The sequence below is a fragment of the Ovis aries genome, chromosome 3 (assembly GCF_016772045.2).
Source record: "Ovis aries strain OAR_USU_Benz2616 breed Rambouillet chromosome 3, ARS-UI_Ramb_v3.0, whole genome shotgun sequence".
In the NCBI taxonomy this organism is placed as follows: Eukaryota; Metazoa; Chordata; class Mammalia; order Artiodactyla; family Bovidae; genus Ovis; species Ovis aries.
In genome coordinates, this window is record NC_056056.1 from 164497769 (window position 1) to 164518967 (window position 21199).

The window sequence follows — 21199 nt, forward strand, 5'->3', positions numbered from 1 at the left end:
GTTCATGTTGAGTCTGAAAGGATGAGACTTGGGTAATACTGCAAGATTTTTTATTGAGTAACAGTGTCTCTGATATTAGCTTGTTGTTTAGGAGGATAGCTAGAAGATCTGGAAATGGGAGAGGGTAACAGCGAAATGAACTTTTGTCCTGTGTTTAACTGGTTGCACAGCAGAACTAGAGACCAAGCTTTCCTGGAATGTGGGTCAGATTCTCAAAAAACTAAATAATAGAAAAAGGGAAAGGAAAATAAAAAAGTGGGATCAGAGCAGTAGTTACTTTGGTGAAACAGGCAAATAAAGGGGATAAAGCTATGTGTTTTGCTAGTTAATAAAGTGAAGCTCCTAGTTCCTAAGGAGCAAGCTCAAACTAATCTAGTAATATAATATATTACTTGGTTCTCAGTAACCTTTGTGAGAGAAAGATAGTTTAAATTTTTGTTTTACTTTGTTTACCTTCCAGGGCAAAGACTATATTGACTAACTAGTGCTTCCAAAACAAACAGATTGCTTTTTTTCCTCAAAATAGTCACAGGGGATTGTTGCAGTGAAATAGAATTCAAATGTCTCTGGAGAGTGATGGTGTGAATATTTCACCCTAAATTTAGCTGAATAATTTAAATTAGGTGATCATGGGGAATAATTAAAAAAAAAAAAGAAAAAGAAAAATGTCAGGGAGCAACTGCAAAGAACAACAGCAAGGAATTAGCAATCTTTGAAATTCTGGATTTCATATTATCCATGTTATTTTATTTTTCCTGAAATAAATGTTAGCTTAAGTGATGTATTTCCATGAATGTAAACTTGTGAAGAAGCAGAAAATAGCAAGAGGAAAGTGCTACCAGTAGATTCCATGTGCTATTCAAATGTTTTACTTTTTATAAAATTATTCAGACTTCTTTCCATGGGTAATTTGTGTATTCCTTCTCACGCATTAATGTGTTCAATTATTTATTTAGATCAGTATGAATTTGTGAATATTTATTTAATAGTTTGAATTATATCCAATGCTAATTTACTTTGTTGCTAGATTTTTCTTCCAGCTTCGGCCATAGGAAGCCCTTTCAATTGGGTACTGTCCTTTGACTTACTGCTATCATAGTGCTTTAAAAGGTCACTTCTTTATTTTCTGGCATTTTACAATGCTTCAGGATTATCTTGTATATTCCTTACCATAGCCCTTTAGTTAGATATTTCATCAATGATGCTTGAATACTTTTATTGGAGAGTGGTATTAGAAAGTATTAGTCACTCAGTTGTGTCCAACTCTCTGTGACCGCATGACTGTAGCCCACCAGGCTCCTCTGTCCATGGAATTCTCTAGGCAAGAATACTGGAGTGAGTTGCCATAGAAATCAGGATCTCAACTGTGGGTGTGTTCATTGCTGTCAGAGTGCCTTTGATTCTAGGTCCCCTGTAGCTCAAATGATAAAGAATTTGCCTAAGAGGCAGGAGCCCAGGGTCCTATCCCTGGGTTGGCTAGTTCCTCTGGAGAAGGAAATGGCAATCCACTCCCAATATTTTTGCCTGGAGAATTCCATGGACAGAGAAGCCTGGTGGGCTACAGTCCATAGGGTCTCAAAGAGTCGAACACAGCTGAGCAACTAACACAGTCACACACAAGAGGACAGAACCAGGGAAAATGTATGAGCCTATGAACCTGCGTATAAATACATATGCATAATATTACTCTATCTTACCTTCTGGATTTATAATAAGCTAAAAATGAATCTATACTGTATCTTTGTTACCAGGTACATTATAATAAACTTCTTCCTCTGGCTCCTCTGTAAGCTCTCACTGCAAAAGTAAGATTCCTGGCATCCACCATCCATTTACTTAATCCTTCAATTCCTATATACTTATATAACATATCAAAATTAGTGACCTATGCAATGATAGGAAAATATTTTATAAGCTAGAGTGAAGAACTTATATACCTTTTCTTTGTTTTTAGTCTTACAAATTTCAATCATTTTTGAAGTTACTTAAGTCAGCAACTTTGAAACCTACTCCCTTCGGTGAGATTATTGCAGACATTTAAAATGCAGTTATTTTGGGAGTCATATTCTGCATTCCATTCTGTGATCCCCCAACCTCTTAAATGATTTTTTTAAACATTTGTATAAATTAAGGTTTACCCCCTCTTTTTAAAAAGTAATTTTTGGCTGTGCTATGTCTTCATTTCTGCAGGAGGGCTTTCTCTAGTTGCGAAGAGTGAGAACTACTCTCTTAGTTGTGGTGCACAGACATAGAATTGCAGTGGATTCTTTCGTGGAGCACAGGCTCTAGGGCATAGGCTCAGTAGTTGTGATGCATGGGCTTAGTTGCTTCATGACATGTGAGGTGCTTTTTACCAGGGATCAAATAGGTGCTCTCGACATTGGCAGTTGGATTGTTAACCACTGTGCCACCAGGGAAGCCCAAAGTTTACTCTTTGTATTGTAATTTTCTATGAATTTTGACAAATGCATAGGACCATGAATTCAGTATTACAATATTATAAAAAATAATTTCTTTGCCTTAAAGTCCCCATTCATGTCACCTATGTAATCTCTTTTTCTCAATAATCCCTGGAGGGCATTGATCTTTTTACATTATGTATTGTTTTCCTTTTTCTAGGATAGCATATAATTGAGATCATGTATTATGTTGCCTTTTCAAAAAGGTTTCATTCAATTAAAAATATTGGTTAATAGATCATCCATGTCTTCACAGTTTGATAGCTCATTTATTTCTATCACTGTATGTATTCATTTACCTTTTTCGGAGCATCTTGAATACTTCTAGTGTTTTGTAATTATAAATAAAGTTTCTAGCAAACATTTGCACGCATTTTTTTTTTGTGTGGACATGAGTTTTGAAATCAGTAGGGTAAGTATCTGCAAGGGAAATTGCTGGATCATGTGGAAATTTATATTCAGAATTATTTTTTTCTTTTTTCACTTGCCTTGTGGGATCTTAGTTCCCCACCAGGGCCTGAATACGGGCCATGGTAGTGAAACCTAGAATCTTAATCACTGGGTCACCAGGGAACTCAGGAAATCCCCATAGTATTGTAAAATTTGTTTAATTTTAATTGGAAGATAATTGCTTTTCAATATTGTGTAGGTTACTGCCTATATGAATGTCATAAGCATAGCTCTTTAAGAAACTGAGAAATTCCTCCAAACTGACTGCATTATTTTGTGTTACCATTAGCAATGAATGAAAATATCAGACTTCCTGTTACTCTGCATTATCTTTAGCAATTAGTATTGTTAATGTTTTAGTTTAGTCATAATATGTGCATAGTGGTATCTCATTATTGATACAATTTGCAGTTGTCTAAGGACAGTGATCCCTAACATCTTTTCATTCTCATCCCTCTGACTCAAGGAATTAGATCTGGTAGACTGAAGAATTATGGACAGAAGTTCCTAACATTGAATAGAAGGTGGTGACCAAAACCATCTCAGAGAAAAAGAAGAGCAAGAAAGAGAAGTGGCTGTCTGAGGAGGTTTTACAAACCGCTGAGAAAAGAAAAGAAGTGAAAACCATGGGAAAAAGGGAAAGATATACCCAACTGAATGCAGTGTTCCAGAGAAGAGCAGAGAGAGGGAGAGAGAGAGAGAGAGAAAAGGCCTTCTTACATGAACAATACAGAAAGGTAGAGAAAAACAAAAGAATGGGAGAGACTAGATGTCTCTTCAAGAAAATTGAAGTGGTCAAGGAAATATTTCATGCAAGGATAGACACGATAAAGGACAGACATGGCATGGCCTAAGAAAAGCAGAAGAAATTAAAAAGAGGTGGCAAGAATACACATAAAAAATACACAAAAAATGTTTTAATGACTGGGATAACCGTGATGATGTGGTCACTCACCTAGAGCCAGACATCCTGGAGTGTGAAGTCAAGTGAGTCTTTGGAAGTATTACTATGAACAAAACTAATGGAGGTAATGGAATTCCAGTTGAGTTATTACAAATCCTAAAGCATGAGGCTGTTAATGGGCTGAACTCAGTATGGTAGAAAATTAGAAAACTCAGCAGTGACCATAGAACTGGAAAAGATGATTTTTCATTCCAGTCCCAAAGAAGAGCAATGCCAAAGATGTTAAAGCTGCCATACTATTTCAATCATTTCACACGCTAGCAAAGTTAAGCTCAAAATCCTTCAAGCTAGCTTTCAGCAGTACATGAGATGAGAACTTTCACACATGGAAGCTGAGTTTAGAAAAGGCAGAGGAACAAGTAATCAAACTGCCAACATTCTTTGGATCATTGGAAAAGTAAGAGAATGCCAGAAATTCATGTACTACTGCTCCATTGACTATAATAAAACCTTTGAATATATGGATTACAACAAACTGTGGAAAATTCTTAAAGAGATGGGAATAACAGACTATCTTACTTGTCTCCTGAGAAACCTGTATGCAGGTCAAGAAGCAACAGTTAGAATCAGATCTGGAACAAGTGACTGGTTCATAATTGAGAAAAGAGTACAACATGGCTGTATACTGTCACTGTGTTTTTTTAACCTCTATGCAGAGAACATCATGGGAAATGTTGGACTGAATGAATCACAATCTGGAATCAAGATTGCTGAGAGAAATATTAACAACCTCAGATATGCAGATGATACCACTATAATAGCAGGAAGTGAACTAAAGAGCCTCTTGTTGAGAGTGAAAGAGGAGAGTGAAAAAGCTAGCTTAAAACTCATCATTTAAGACACTAAGATCATGGCATCTGGTCTCATAAGTTCATGGAAAATATACAAGGGGAAAAGTGGAAGTACCATCAGATTTTATTATCTTGGGCTCCAAAATCACTGCAACAGTAACTGCTGCCATGAGATTGAAAGATGGCTTACTCCTTGGAAAAGAAGTCATGACAAAACCTAGACGGCATACTAAAAAGTAAAGAGATAACGTTGTCTACAAAGGTCTGTATTGTCAAAGCTATGGTATTTCCAGTAGTCATATATGGATGTGAGAATTGGACCATAAAGAAGGCTAAGTATCAAAGTATCGATGCTTTTGAATTGCGGTGCTGGAGAAGACACTTGAGAGTCCCTTGGATTGCAAGGAGATCAAACCAGTCAATCCTAAAGAAATCAACCCTGAATATTCATTGGAAGGACTGATACTGAAGCAGAAGCTCCAATATTGGCCACCTGGTATGAAGAGTTGACTCGTTGGAAAAGACCCTGATGCTGGGAAAGATTGAAGGCAGGAGAAGAAGGAGGCAACAGAGGATGAGATGATTGGATGGCCTCACTGACTCACTGGACATGAGTTTGAGCAAACCCCAGGAGATAGTGAAGGATAGGGAAGACTTGCATGCTACAGTTCACAGAGTTGCAAAGATTTAGACACAACTTAGCGACTGAACAATAATATTTCCTTTTGTAGTTCACCTTTGAGGAGGTGTCTGTTAGATCTTTAACTCACTTTTTAATTGAGTTGTTCATTTTCTTATTGTTGAATTGTGAAAGTTTTGGGTTTGTTTTTTTGTAAAGTTTTGAGTAAATCGTCTTTTATCAAAACGTGAACAGAGAATCTAAATAGATATTTTTTTTCCATAGAAGACATACAGACAGCCAACAAGCAAAATGAGAAGGAGCTCGTTATGAATAATCAATAGGGAATGCAAATCAAAACCATAGTGAGAAGTTGCCTCATATTTGTTTGGCTGTTATCAACCAGACAAGAAATTGGAGAAGATGTACAAAAATGGGAACTCTTGGCCCTGTTGATGAGAATGTAAACTGGTGCAATCATTATGGAAAACTGTATGGAAGGTTTCAAAAATAAAAAAAATAGAACATATGATCCAACAATTCCATTTCTGGTTATTTCTCTGAAGGAAGTAAAAACTGTAACTTGAAAATATGTCTCTACTCCATGTTTATTGCAACATTAATTATATGTAGCAAGCATCAGTTCAGTTCAGTCGCTCAGTCGTGTCCAACTCTTTGCGACCCCATGAATTGCGGCATGCCAGGCCTCCCTGTCCATCACCAACTCCCAGAGTGTACTCAGCCTCGCGTGCATCAAGTCAGTGATGCCATCCAGCCATCTCATCCTCAGTTGTCCCCTTCTCCTCCTGCCCACAATCCCTCCCAGCATCAAAGTCTTTTCCAATGAGTCAACTCTTCGCATGAGGTGGCCAAAGTACTGGAGTTTCGGCTTTAGCATCATCCCTTCCAAACAAATCCAAGGGTTGATCTCCTTCAGAATGGACTGGTTGGATCTCCTTGCAGTCCAAGGGACTCTCAAGAGTCTTCTCCAACACCACAGTTCAAAAGCATCAATTCTTCGGTGCAGCAACAGCTTAAGTGTCCACTGATCAGTGAATGGATGAGGAATCAACACTCTTTCAGACATTTCTTTGAATAAGAGGAAGTAACAGCATATACAGTTTTGTGAGGCTAATCATGGCTAGGAGGATGGTTTCTTGTGTTTTGGAAAATGGGATTAGGCATCAATTTTATTTTGCAATAAGTACAGATTTAAAAGACTGACAAACAGTACCAGAGCAACCTTTTATATTAATATTTTGTTCCACTTCCTCTAAGTGCAACTTCTTATATATAAGCACAGAACATTATTAAAACTAAATAATTTTGTTGTGCATGCATGCTAAGTCATTTCAGTTCTGTTCTCCTTTTTGTGACCTCATGAATGGTAGCCCACCAGGCTCCTCTGTCCATGGGATTCTATAGGCAAGAATAATGGAGTGGATTGCTATGCTCTTCTCCAGAGGATCTTCTCAACCCAGGGATCAAACCCATGTCTCTTACATTTCCTGCATAAGCAAGCAGATTCTTTACCAAGAGCCAAGTGGAAAGCCCAGTAATTTTGTTACAATAATAATTATTAAATTACATACTTTATTTGGATTTCATCAATTTTTCTATCAATATACTTTACCTGTTGAGGATCAAATCTTAAATCCTTCATTGAATTAGAGATCATGTTCCTCTGCTTTCTCCAGTTTGCTAAAAAAAAAAAAAATCCCATCTTTCCTTGTTTTTCATGATCTTACTATATTTGAAGACTACTGAATAGGTATTTTTTTAGAATTCCTCCCCATTTTTCTTGTTTTCTCACAATTGTTTTGAAGCTGTATAGTTTCTGTGGACGCCATTTTGTCATAAAGAATGCTGAGCACTGCAGGATTGATGCTTTTGAACTGTGGTTCTGGAGAAGACTCTTGAGAGTCCCTTGGACTGCAAGGAGATCCAACCAGTCAATCCTAAAGGAAATCGATCCTGAATATTCATTGGAAGGGCTGATGCTGAAGCTGAAGCTCCAATACTTTGGCCACCTGATGTGAACAGTTGACTCATTGGAAAAGACCCTGACACTGGGGAAAATTGACGGCAGGAGGAGAAGTGGGCAACAGAGGGTGAGATGGTTGGATGGCATCGCTGACTCAACGGACCTGAGTTTGAGCAAGCTCCAGGAGATGGTGAAGGACAGTAAAGTCTGCGTCCTGCAATCCATGAGGTTACCAAGAGTTGTACACAACTGAGCAGATGATAAACAACAGCAACAAGTTTCTGTGGAGAATACCACAGAGGCATTATGTCCTTTTCAGTATTTCAGGGAGAATATGATATGTGGATTTCTTATCACTAATGTTAACTTTGTTAAGTGCGGTTAATTGCTATCGTTTAGGCCTTTGCATAGGAGAAGGCAATGGCAACCCACTCCATTGTTCTTGCCTGGAGAATCCCAGGGACGGGAGAGCCTGGTGGGCTGCCATCTATGGGATTGCACAGAATTGGACACAACTGAAGCGACTTACCAGCAGCAGCATCAGGCCTTTGAATAATAAAGATTTCTCTTTGAAATTATTTTGGGGGAAATACATTGATTTTTGTTGTTGTGGTTGTAAGTTGTAGCAGAGGGTATCGTTCTATGATCTTATGATTAGATTTCAGTGTTTTAGTGAGCCTAGAAGGGCCTTCATAAATATTTTTGATAAAGTTTTTTCCCTTGGAATATAGGTCATTGTATGAAGAATAGGTGGGGATTATTTCAAAATGGTTCCTCTTCCTGTTTCTTGCCTGAATCAGGAGGAGATCTTTCTTAGCTTCCCAGCTTGAACACCTGGTGGGATTAGTGGCGACAAAACCTACAGATGAGAGAGGACCCCCTTTCAATGATAATCCTTAGATAATTCTCACTCTCAGCCTAGTAAGTACTCAGTCTCCAGTGATTTGTCAAAGTTTTGGTATGTTATAATTCCATGTTATTGTGTTTAAACTACACTTTAATAATTTTCTTTGATTTTCTTTGACATGTGGATTGCATAGTAATATTTAATTTACAAATAGTGGAATTTCCAGATATCATTCCATACTGATTTCTAAGTTAATTACACAGTCTTCAATAAACATACAATGTTTGACTTGACTCTTACAAATTTTTTGAGATTTGTCTGTCACCCAGAATAAGATCGTATGATATGTTTTGTGTTACTTTGGAAAGAATAAGTATTCTTTGATGTGAGTGGAATGCCTCAAAAATGTCAATTTGGTCAATTTGATTGATAAGGTTGTTCAAGTCTTCCATATATTTCCAACTGAAAAAAATTTTTTTTCTATCAATTATTGAGTAAACTGAAACTTCTGACTATAATTGCACATTTGAGAGGTGGTGTCAGATTCAAATCCATTTGTCAAATTGTGTTGAATTGGCAACCAAAGGTTGATTATGTAGTTTGGTAAAAGTCAGTGAAATCATTCTGTGAAAATCAATGAAATGAATGAAAGTTGCTCAGTCATGTCCGACTCTTTGCCGACCCCAAGGACTGTACAGTCCAAGGAATTCTCTAGGCCAGAATACTGGAGTGGGTTGCCTTTCCCTTCTCCAGGGGATCTTCCTAACCCAGAAATAGAACCCAGGTCTCCCGCAGTGCAGGCGGATTCTTTACTAGCTGAGCCACAAAGGAAGCCCAATAGATATATAGAACTAGGTATATAAAACTTACAATGAAGTTTGTTTCATGTTTTATTATTTTTAAATCAGGTTAGTAAAATTTATACTATAACTGTGTATTTTTTTTTCTGATAATTGCTTATTAAACATCAGCACACTGTTTCTCTGAACACATGCATTGAAGGGTCTGGGCTTTATTGAGCACTAGATTCCTTGAGTCATATCTACATCCCCAAATGCAAAGCAAGTATTTCCATCTACATAGAATCTCTTGAGGAACAACTAAAAAAATAAAAAGTCTCATAAAGCAAAGAGAAGCAAAAATGTAATTCTGGAATAACTGGAAAATTCACACCTATGATGGACAGGGAGGCCTGGCATATTGTAGTCCATATGGTCACAAAGAGTTGGACACATCTTAGCGACTGAACAACAACAAAATGATGCCTAAAAGCCTAGTATACATCCCAGTTCTACCTGAAGCTATTGTCAAATTGAACAAAACACTTTTTACAAGCAGATGTAGTAAATGTTTTTGTTGAGACAGAAAATGTAAAGATCATATGGCTGTTTTAAACATTCATACTCTCAGAAATTGGTAATTTTTTGCATAATTTTATTTTTTAAATTTTAATATTTACTTTATTTTGCTTTAAATTACTGTATTGGTTTTGCCATACATTGACATGAATCAGCCACGGGTGTACATGAGTTCCCAATCCTGAACCCCACCTCCCACCACCCACCCCATATCATCTCTCTGGATCATCCCCGTGCACCAGCCCCAAGCATCCTGTATCCTGTATCAAACATAGACTGGCAATTCGTTTCTTACCTGATAGTATACATGTCTCAATACCATTCTCCCAAATCATCCCACCCTCTCGCTCTCCCACAGAGTCTAAAAGTCTGTTTTATACATCTGTGTCTCTTTTGCTGTCTCACATACAGGGTTATCATTATCATCTTTCTAAATTCCATATATATGTGTTAGTGTACTGTATTGGTGTTTTTCTTTCTGGCTTACTTCACTGTGTATAATTGGCTCCAGTTTCATCCACCTCATTAGAACTGATTCAAGTGTGTTCTATTTAATGGCTGAGTAATACTCCATTGTGTATATGTACCACAGCTTTCTTATCCATTCATCTGCTGATGGACATCTAGGTTGTTTCCATGTCCTGGCTATTCTAAACAGTGCTGCAGTGAACATTGGGGTACACGAGTCTCTTTCAATCCTGGTTTCCTCAGTGTGCATGTCCAGCAGTGGGATTGCTGGGTCATAAGGCAGTTCTATTTGCAATTTTTAAAGGAATCTCCACACTGTTCTCCATAGTGGCTGTACTAGTTTGCATTCCCACCAACAGTGTAGGAGGGTTCCCTTTTCTTGACGCCCTCTCCAGCATTTATTGCTTGTAGTCTTTTGGATCACTGCCATTCTGACTGGTGTGAAATGGTACCTCATTTTGATTTGCATTTCTCTGCTAATGAGTGATGTTGAGCATCTTTTCATGTGTTTGTTAGCCATCTGTATGTCTTCTTTCGAGAAATGTCTGTTTAGTTTTTTGGCCCATTTTTGATTGGGTCGTTTATTTTTCTGGACGTGAGCTGCATAAGTTGCTTGTATATTTTGAGATTAGTTGTTTTGTCAGTTGTTTTATTTTTAATTAGATCATTTTGTGTATACGGGAGGTGGATCATAGAGGATCCTGCTGTGATATATGTCGGAGAATGTTTTGCTTATGTTCTCCTCTAGGAGTTTTTATAGTTTCTGGTCTTACTTTTAGATCTTTAATCCATTTTGAGTTTACTTTTGTGCGTGGTGTTATAAAGTGTTCTAGTTTCATTCTTTTACAAGTGGTTTTGGATTTATCTCTGGGCTTTCTATTTTGTTCCATTGATCTATATGTCTTTCTTTGTGCCAGTACCATACTGTCTTGATGACTGTGGCTTTGTAGTAGAGCCTGAGGTCAGGCAGGTTGATTCCTCCAGTTCCATTCTTCTTTCTCAAGATTGCTTTGGCTATTCGAGTTTTTTTGTATTTCCATACAAATTGTGAAATTATTTGTTTTAGCTCCGTGAAAAATATTGCTGGTAGCTTGATAGGGAATTGCATTGAATCTGTAGATTGCTTTGAGTACTATACTCATTTTCACTATATTGATTCTTCCAATCCATGAACATGGTGTATTGTCCTCTTTGATTTCTTTCATCAATGTACGTGAATGGAATTGTTTCCTTAATTTCTTTTCACTTTCTCATTATTAGTGTATAGGAATGCAAGGGATTTCTGTGTTGATTTTATATCCTGCAACTTTACTATATTCACTGATTAGCTCTAGTAATTTTCTGGTGGAGTCTTTAGGTTTTCCATGTAGAGGATCATGTCATCTGCAAACAGTGAGTTTTACTTCTTTTCCAATGTGGATTCCTTTTATTTCTTTTGTGCTCTGATTGCTGCCAAAACCTCCAGTATGTTGAATAGTAGCGGTGGTGGGCACCTTGTCTTGTTCCTGACTTTGAAATGCTTTCAATTTTTCACCATTGAGGATAATGTTTGCTGTGGGTTTGTCATATATAGCTTTTATTATGTCGACCTTGCATCCCTGGGATAAAGCCCACTTGGTCATGGTATATGATCTTTTCAATGTGTTGTTGGATTCTGATTGCTAGGATTTTGTTAAGGATTTTTGCATCTCTGTTCATCAGTGATATTGGCCTGTAGTTTTCTTTTTTTGTGGCGTCTTTGTCAGGTTTTGGTATTAAGGTGATGGTGGCCTCATAGAATGAGTTTGGAAGTTTCCCTTCCTCTGCAATTTTCTGGAAGAGTTTGAGTAGGATAGGTGTTAGCTCTTCTCTAAAGTTTTGGTAGAAATCAGCTGTGAAGCCATCTGGACCTGGGCTTTTGTTCGCTGGGAGATTTCTGATTACAGTTTCAATGTCCGTGCTTGTGATGGGTCTGTTAAGATTTCTAAGAATTTGTCCATTTCTTCCACGTTGTCCATTTTATTGGCATATAATTACTGATAGTAGTCTCTTATGATCCTTTGTATTTCTGTGTTGTCAGTTGTGATCTCCATTTTCATTTCTAATTTTATTGATTTGATTTTTCTCTTGTTTCTTGATGAGTCTGGCTAATGGTTTGTCAATTTTATTTATCCTTTCAAAGAACCAGCTTTTGCCTTCTACTAACTCTGGGGTTCTCCATTTCTTTCTAGTTGCTTTAGGTATAGAGTTAGGTTATTTATTTGACTTTTTCTTGTTTCTTGAGGTATGCCTGTATTGCTATGAACTTTCCTCTTGAATTTTCTTCTGTGATTTGTTGGTTATTCAGAAGCGCGTTGTTCAGCCTCCATATGTTGACATTTTTAATTGTTTTTCTCCTGTAATTGAGATCTAATCTTAATGCATTATGGTCAGAAAAGATGCTTGCAATGATTTCAATTTTTTGAATTTATCAAGGTTAGATTTATGGCCCAGAATGTGATCTATCCTGGAGAAGGTTCCATGTGCGCTTGAGAAAAAAGTGAAATTCATTGTTTTGGGGTGAAATGTCCTATAGATATCAATTAGGTCTAACTGGTCTATTGTATCATTTAAAGTTTGCATTTGTTAATTTTCTGTATTCTTGATCTGTCCATAGATGTGAGTGGGGTATTAAAGTCTCCCACTATTATTGTGTTATTTTTAATTTCCCCTTTCATACTTGTTAGCATTTGTCTTACATATTGTGGTGCTCCTATGTTGGGTGCATATATATTTATAATTGTTATATCTTCTTCTTGGATTGATCCTTTGATCATTATGTAGTGGCCTCCTTTGTCTCTTTTCACAGCCTTTGTTTTAAAGTCTATTTTATCAGATATGAGTATTGCTACTCCTGCTTTCTTTTGGTCTCTAGTTGTATGGAATATCTTTTTCCAGCCCTTCACTTTCAGTCTGTATGTGTTTCTTGTTTTGAGGTGGGTCTCTTGTAGGCAGCATATATAGGGGTCTTGTTTTGTATCCATTCAGCCAGTCTTTGCCTTTTGGTTGGGGCATTCAACCCATTTACATTTATGTGCAACCCTGTTTCTATATACACTTCTTAGAAGAACTCAATTTTTATGGTTAGAAAATAAATTCAAGCATTGAGAATTTTAACAAATATTAAGAAAAAGTGCTCTGATGGAAATTATTACATTTCTTATAAATTCCTTGTACAAGAAGATAGAAAATAAATGAGTAGATAAATACTAAAGGAAATTTTATTTTTACTAGTGTAGAGGTATAATAAGAACTTATGGAGAAGATCTATGTCAAAGGTTTCAATAGTGCAAATCTGTTTAAATCCACAAACTCCAAAGTCCACAAAATTCTGAAATAACTTATACATACAGACACACACACACATATATATATATATATATATATGTATATATATATATATAAGAATGTAATTATAAAAACACTGAAAAACATTTCAAGATATCATTAATATATCAGAATTTTTTTCCCTTCTCCTTATTGCTTTATTTTATTTTATTTACTTTGAGATCTGGGTGAAGAAAGCATATGTTTTAATTGTCTAAAAAGTCAAAGAGATGCTCTCAGATCTTAGGCAGAAAAGGGCATGCCAGGATATTTCCATTGGAGTATTTGATGAGCTCTAAACTAACCATTAACAAATTAAAAGAAAATAATGGGCTATGGATCAATCACCTGTGTTGTTAGTTACAGATAATTCATGTTGAGCTACTGGGGTCTTACAGAAATATCAGTTCCATATTTGTAGTAACTTTGAAATTTAGTCCAAAAAGCATATTAAATATTAAAGTATGGACTTCACAATGAAGTTATAATTCTATGCCCCAAATAGAATAGATCATCATAAGTAAGTAAAGTCACTCAGTCGTGTCTGACTCTTTGTGACCCCATGGACTGCAGCCCACCAGGCTCCTTAGTCCATGGGATTCTCCAGGCAAGAATACTGGAGTGGGTTGCCATTTCCTTCTCCAGGGGATCTTCCTGACCCAGGGATAGAACCTGGTTCTCCCTCATTAGAGGCAGACGCTTTAACCTCTGAGCCACCAGGGAAGCCAGGCCATACAGCATACATAATATAAAAAACATAGGAGATACAAGGATCAATAGAAACACACTAGAAGTAGGAGACTTTACATCGCAGAAGCATTGTTTTAATACTCTGTGCTGCTAAGAGTCGGACACGACTGAGCAACTTCACTTTCATTTTCACTTTCATGCTTTGGAGAAGGAAATGGCAATTCTCCAGTGTTCTTGCCTGGAGAATCCCAGGGAAGGGGGAACCTGGAGGGCTGCCATCTATGGGGTCACACAGAGTCAGACAAGACTAAAGAGACTTTGCAGCAGCAACAGCAGCTGCTGTATTGGGAGAAATCATTTTTTGAATTACTTGATGATAACTTGTAGTTAGCTCTTGATTGATGCTCAAAGGGTAAGCTCTACAGTAATTGTTAAATCTAAATTTTTGAATTTTTATCCACTGTCATTCCAGTTTATGTGACATCAAATCACTCGTGATGATCACTCATCACCCTGAAAGAAAAAATTCAGGGTATGCAAATATTAATAAGATAGCTGAATCAAGTGAGATCAAATGAAATAGATCAAAAATAAAACCTGAAGGAAACAAAAGTTGAATACAGTAGTATTACAAAATACTACTACAGAATTCAGTAGTAATACAGAATATTAGTAATTGTGTTAAAGGTTTCATTTAAAGTTCCGGTCATGCATTTCTTTACAATTAAAATTTTATTTGAGAAGCATTTTTTTGACCAAGATCTTAAAGAACTACTTTACCTGCTGGTTCCTTAAGGAGGAAATGAAAGAATTTAGCTTTGGGGAAACAGAGGTATGAAGCACTGCTATACCCTTAGTTAAAGCCACTCCTTCTTTGGCTGAAGTTTTGACATACATGAAAATGCAACTTCCATAAGAAATGGAGACAACAATCATGTGTGAGGAACAAGTGGAAAGTGCCCTTTTCCTTTGCTCAGCAGAGGGGATCCTCAGAATTGTTTTAAGGATGAATACATAGGAAAGAATCACTAATGTTAAGGTTACCATGAGTGTGAATACTGCCAGGAAAAATACCATGAGCTCTAGGAAGGCTGTGTCTGTGCAGGAGATCAGTAGTATGGTGGAAGAGTCACAGGTGAAGTGGTCAATGATGTTGGAATCACAGAAATCCAACTGAAGTCCCGTGATCACTGGTAGGAAGATAATGAGAAATCCAGCCAGCCAAGAACTAATGACAAGCTGGTTGCAGATTCTGCTATTCGTTATTGTTATGTAATGCAGTGGCTTACAGATAGCCACATAACGATCATTGGACATGACAGTCAAAAGGAAAAATTCTGTTGAACCAAAGAGTATGAAGAAAAACACTTGAGTCATGCAAGAATTATAGGAAATGATCATATCCCCTGTCACAATGCTGACCAGAAATCTAGGAATACTAGCTGTTGTGAATGAGATTTCTAGGAAAGAGAAATTCCTAAGGAAGAAATACATGGGTGTTTTGAGGTGTGAGTATACCAGAGCAAAGGTGATAATTGTCAAGTTTCCACTTACACTCAGTATGTATGTGCAAAATAGAAATAGAAAAATAAAAACATTTAGATCTGGATCATCTGTTAATCCCAGAAGAATTATCTCCTTCACAGAGGTGTGATTTTTCATTTCGTATTACTGACTTATTCAAGTCTATAAATACAAAAAGAAGAAAGATTTAGTGGGTCCAGCCTTGCTTTTTTAAAATCAGTTCTGCTGGTTTAAGAAATGTGCCTCTGTGTGTGTGTGTGTGTGTGTGTGTGCACACGCTCACGAGCATGCGCTTAGTCACTCAGTCATGTCCCACTCTTTTTGTTTTTTATTATTATTTTTTTTCTTAAAAATTTTTTTTTACTTTATTTTACTCTACAATACAGTATTGGTTTTGCCATATATTGACATGAATCCACCACTGGTGTGTACGAGCTCCCAATCCTGAATCCCCCTCCCACCTCCCACTCCATATCATCTCTCTGGATCATCCCCATGCAACTGGAGCCGATTATACAGACTGAAGTAAGCCAGAAAGAAAACGCCAATACAGTATACTGACACACATATATATATGGAATTTAGAAAGATGGTAATGATGACCCTGTATGCGAGACTGCAAAAGAGACACAGATGTATAGAACGGACTTTTGGGCTCTGAGGGAGAGGGAGAGGGTGGGGTGATTTTAGAGAATGGCATTGAAACATGTATACTATCATGTAAGAAAAGAAGTGCCAGTCTATGTTCGATACAGGATACAGGATGCTTGGGGCTGGTGCATGGGGATGACCCACTCTTTTTAAAAAAATTTTTTTAAAATATAAATTTATTTATTTTAATTGGAGATTAATTACTTTACAATATTGTATTGGTTTTGCCATACATCAACATGTGTCTGCCACAGGTATACACGTGTTCCCCATCCTGAACCTCCCACCCTCTTCCCTCCCCGTACCATCCCTCTGGGTCATCTCAGTGCACCAGTCCCAAGCATCCAGTATCATGCATCAAACCTGGACTGGCGATTCGTTTCATATATGATATTATACATGTTTCAATGCCATTCTCCCAAATCATCCCACCCTCTCCCTCTCCCACAGAGTCCAAAAGACTGTTCTATACACCTGTGTCTCTTTTGCTGTCTTGCATACAGGGTTATTGTTACCATCTTTCTAAATTTCATATATATGCATTAATTTACTGTGTTGGTGTTTTTCTTTCTGGCTTACTTCACTCTGTATAATAGGCTCCAATTTCATCCACCTCATTAGAACTGATTCAAATGTATTCTTTTTAATGGCTGAGTAATACTCCATTTTGTATATGTACCACTGCTTTCTTATCCATTCATCTGCTGATGGACATCTAAGTTGCTTCCATGTCCTGGCTATTATAAACAATGCTGTGATGAATATTGTGGTACATGTTTCTCTTTCAATTCTGGTTTCCTCAGTGTGTATGCCAAGCAGTGGGATTGCTGGGTCATAAAGCAGTTCTAAATAATGTTGGAGAAGGCAATGGCACCCCACTCCAGTACACTTGCCTGGAAAATCCCATGGATGGAGGAGCCTGGTAGGCTGCAGTCCATGGGGTCATGAAGAGTCGGACACAACTGAGCGACTTCACTTCACTTAAGGCAGTGCTATTTCCAGTTTTTAAAGGAATCTCCACACATGGACTATTGCCCACCAGGCACCTCTGTCCATGGAGATTATCCTGGCAAGAATACTGGAGTGGGTTGCCATGGCCTCCTCCACAGGATCTTCCCAATCCAGGGATTGCACCCAGCTCTCCTGCATCGTGGGAGGATTCTTTACTGTCTGAATCACCAGGGAAGCCCGAGAATACTGGAATGGGTAGCCTATCCCTTTTTCAGGGGCACTTCCTGACCCAGAAATTGAACCGGGGTCTCCTGCATTGTAGGTGGATCTTTACCAGCTGAGCTTCCAGAGAAGCCCATACATTTGTATATATGTATAAAACGGAGAAATAAATTAGATACCAAATACTACTGAATTTTGAAAATATGGCTAAGCCATGAAAAGAAAACTTACATCTTGTAGATCACCAGCCTTTTCATATTGAGTGAGTCACTTGATAGGACTAAAAATCACATTCATATAAGAAAAAATATACCTATAATATGTTTCAGTTTCTTTTCAGAGTTTGATCATATGTGTCAAAAATTAGATAGAACATTATAAAATGTTCTAAAGGATGCTCAAACTACCGCACAGTTGCACTCATCTCACATGCTAGTAAAGTAATGCTCAAATTTCTCCAAGCCAGGCTTCAGCAATACGTGAACCGCGAACTTCCAGATGTTCAAGCTGGTTTTAGAAAAGGCAAAGGAACCAGAGATCAAATTGCCATCATCCGCTGGATAATCAAAAAAGCAAGAGAGTTCCAGAAATACATCTATTTCTGCTTTATTGACTATGTCAAAGCCTTTGACTGTGTGGATCACAATAAACTGTGGAAAATTCTGAAAGAGATGGGAACACCAGACCACCTGACCTGGCTCTTGAGAAACCTATATGCAGGTCAGGAAGCAACAGTTAGAACTGGACATGGAACAACAGACTGGTTCCAAATAGGAAAAGGAATACTTCAAGGCTGTATAATGTCACCCTGCTTATTTAACTTATATGCAGAGTACATCATGAGAAACGCTGGGCTGGAAGAAACACAAACTGGAATCAAGATTGCTGGGAGAAATATCAATAACCTCAGATATGCAGATGAAAGCACCCTTATGGCAGAAAGTGAAGAGGAACTAAAAAGCCTCTTGATGAAAGTGAAAGAGGAAAGTGAAAAAGTTGGCTTGAAGCTCAACATTCAGAAAACGAAGATCATGGCATCCGGTCCCATCACTTCATGGGAAATAGATGGGGAAACAGTGGAAACAGTGGCAGACTATATTTTTTGGGGCTTGAAAATCACTGCAGATGGTGACGACAGCCATTAAATTAAAGACGCTTACTCCTTGGAAAGAAAGTTATGACCAACCTATATAGCATATTCAAAAGCAGAGATATTACTTTGCAAACAGAAGTCTTTCTACTCAAGGCTATGGTTTTTCCAGTAGTCATGTATGTATAAGAAAGTTGGACTGTGAAGAAAGCTGAGCGCCGAAGAACTGATACTTTTGAACTGTGGTGTTGGAGCAGTCTCTTGAGAGTCCCTTGGACTACACGGAGATCCAACAAGTCCATTCTAAAGGAGATCAGTCCTGGGTGTTTTTTGGAAAGATTGATGATAAAGCTGAAACTCCAATACTTCAGCCACCTGAAGTGAAGAGCTGACTCATTGGAAAAGACTCTGATGCTGGAAGGGATTGAGGGCAAGAGGAGAAGGGGACAACAGAGGATGAGATGGCTGGATGGCATCACCGACTCGATGGACATGAGTTTGGGCGAACTCTGGGAGTTGGTGGTGGACAGGGAGGCTTGACATGCTGCAATTCATGGGGTCTCAAAGAGTCGGACACAACTGAGCAACTCCACTGAACTGAACTGAATCCTCAATCACCACATAGTCTAATGATTTTTCTGAAAATAAAACATTTTGAAAAATGTCTTTTTAGAGATTTACTTTCCATTTGTTTAAATTTTTAATGTCATTCTTGCCTACATAAATAATTAATAACTTACCAAAAGGATCAGAGCCATAAAAATTAGTTATGCATATACTCTTAAACTCAGAAGTTAAGGTTTTTCTTTTATGAGTTTAATAATAATCTATTAATTTTTAGAAGAGATTCTTATAAGCAAAGTTAATTGATCTAAGTATAGATTTATTAGAAAATGAGAAAAATAAATGAGGTCAGATAAGAAAAATACACTTACAATTATATAATGCCATGTGGTAACAATTTGACTGTTCAAACCCAAGTAATCTGTTGCTTTCATTTGAATGTTGGTGTGGAATCTTTATTTTTGGAGTGTTTCATACACCTCAAAGCTTGTTTCCACCTTTTCTGATTTTCCTATGCAATAACATACTTACATAGTGTGTAAGTGGGATTTGGCAGTATGATCCTGGCTGCGTAGAGTGAGATGAACATATTGAAGGATAAATCCAGTACAAAGTTTATTCCTGAAATTGACAAGACCCTAACAGAAAAGTGACATAGTCCCAGGTGCTGATAGAAGGTGTTACATCCAGAAGACAAGCAAAGAGTTCAAGAGGTCCCTCAGGAAAGGGTTGGTGACATGGTGGCAGAGGCTCCATGGCAGTCCCACATAGTCAATTCATGTTGATATGAAAGGCTGAGCCTCAAGTAAGTATTGCGAGACTTTTAATTGAGTAACAGTGTCTCTGATACTAGCTTGTTGTTTAAGAGGAAAGCTAGAAGTGTTGGAAATGGGAGAGAGTAGAGCGACTTCACTTTCATTTTCACTTTCATATACTGGAGAAGGAAATCGTAACCCACTCTAGTGTTCTCGCCTGGAGAATCCCAGGGACGGCAGAGCCTGGTGGGCTGCCATCAGTGGGGTTGCACAGAGTCGGACACGACTGAAGGGACTTAGCAGCAGCAGCAGCAGCTAAATGAAACTTTGTCCTTTCAAATGGTTGCACAGTAGAACCAACCAGAGACCAAGCTTTCCTGAAATGTGGGTCAGACTCAAAGAACTAGAGATAACAGAAAAAGGGAAAGGAAAAGAAGAAAGTGTGATTAGAGCAATAGTTACTTTCATGACACAGGAAAATAAAGGCGATAAAGTTATTTAGTCTGCTGGTTTAATAAAGTGAAGCTCCTAGTTCCTAAGGAGAGAGCTCAAATTTCTGAGTGAGAATCAAGAAATAGAAGCTCTGGAAAAGAGATGCAATGCATGGATATCAGTAGAAACTTGTGAGAAAAATGTACTTGGAACTATTCCATGCTTCCCCATCCAAGGCCAGGAGTTTGGTACCTCATTTCCCAACATTTTCATAAAACTAGCAGTGGCTTAACCTTAGATGCAAGGAAAATCTAGCAATATAATATCTTACTTAGTTCTCAGTAACCTTTGTGAAAGAAGAATGATTTATAATTTTTGTTTTCACTTGTTTACCTTCCAGGGGTGAAGACTAGAGTGTCTAACTACTCTGTCCAAAACTAACAGACTGGTTTTGACCTGCTATTTTTTGCCCCTCAAAATAGCCACAGGGAATTGTTGCAGGGAAACAGAATTCAAATGCCTCTGGAGAGAGATGATGCTTATTGCTGCTGCTGCTAAGTCGCTTTAGTCGTGTCCAACTCTGTGCAACCCCATAGACGGTAGCCCACCAGGCTCCCCCGTCCCTGGGATTCTCCAGGCAAGAATAATGGAGTGGGTTGCCATTTCCTTCTCCAATGCATGAAAGTGAAAAGTGAAAGTGAAAAGTGAAAGTGAAGTCGCTCAGTCCTGTCTGACTCTTAGCGACCACATGGACTGCAGCCTACCAGGCTCCTTCGTCCATGGGATTTTCCAGGCAAGAGTACTGGAGTGGGTTGCCACTGCCTTCTCCAATGGTGCTTATTAGTTCAACATAAATTTAGTTGAATAATTTTAATTAGGTGTCCCTGGGAAATAATTTTTAAAAAACATTATATGTCAGAAGACCCCTGCAAAAATCAACAGTTAGGAAGTAGCAATCTTTGAAATTTTGGACTTTGTATTGTCAGTGTTATTTTTGCTTGATATAAATGGCTGTTGAGGTAGTATATTTCAATT

The 21199-nt window shown here is 37.8% G+C and overlaps 1 protein-coding gene across 1 annotated transcript; it reads right to left on the minus strand.

Moving 5' to 3' along the window:
• Window positions 1–14746: 14746 nt before the first annotated feature.
• LOC114113642 (olfactory receptor 6C65-like) lies at window positions 14747–15637 on the minus strand. Its single transcript, XM_027965818.1, has one exon. The coding sequence runs from the start codon at window positions 15635–15637 to the stop codon at window positions 14747–14749; it is 891 nt and encodes a 296-aa protein (XP_027821619.1).
• Window positions 15638–21199: the final 5562 nt, after the last annotated feature.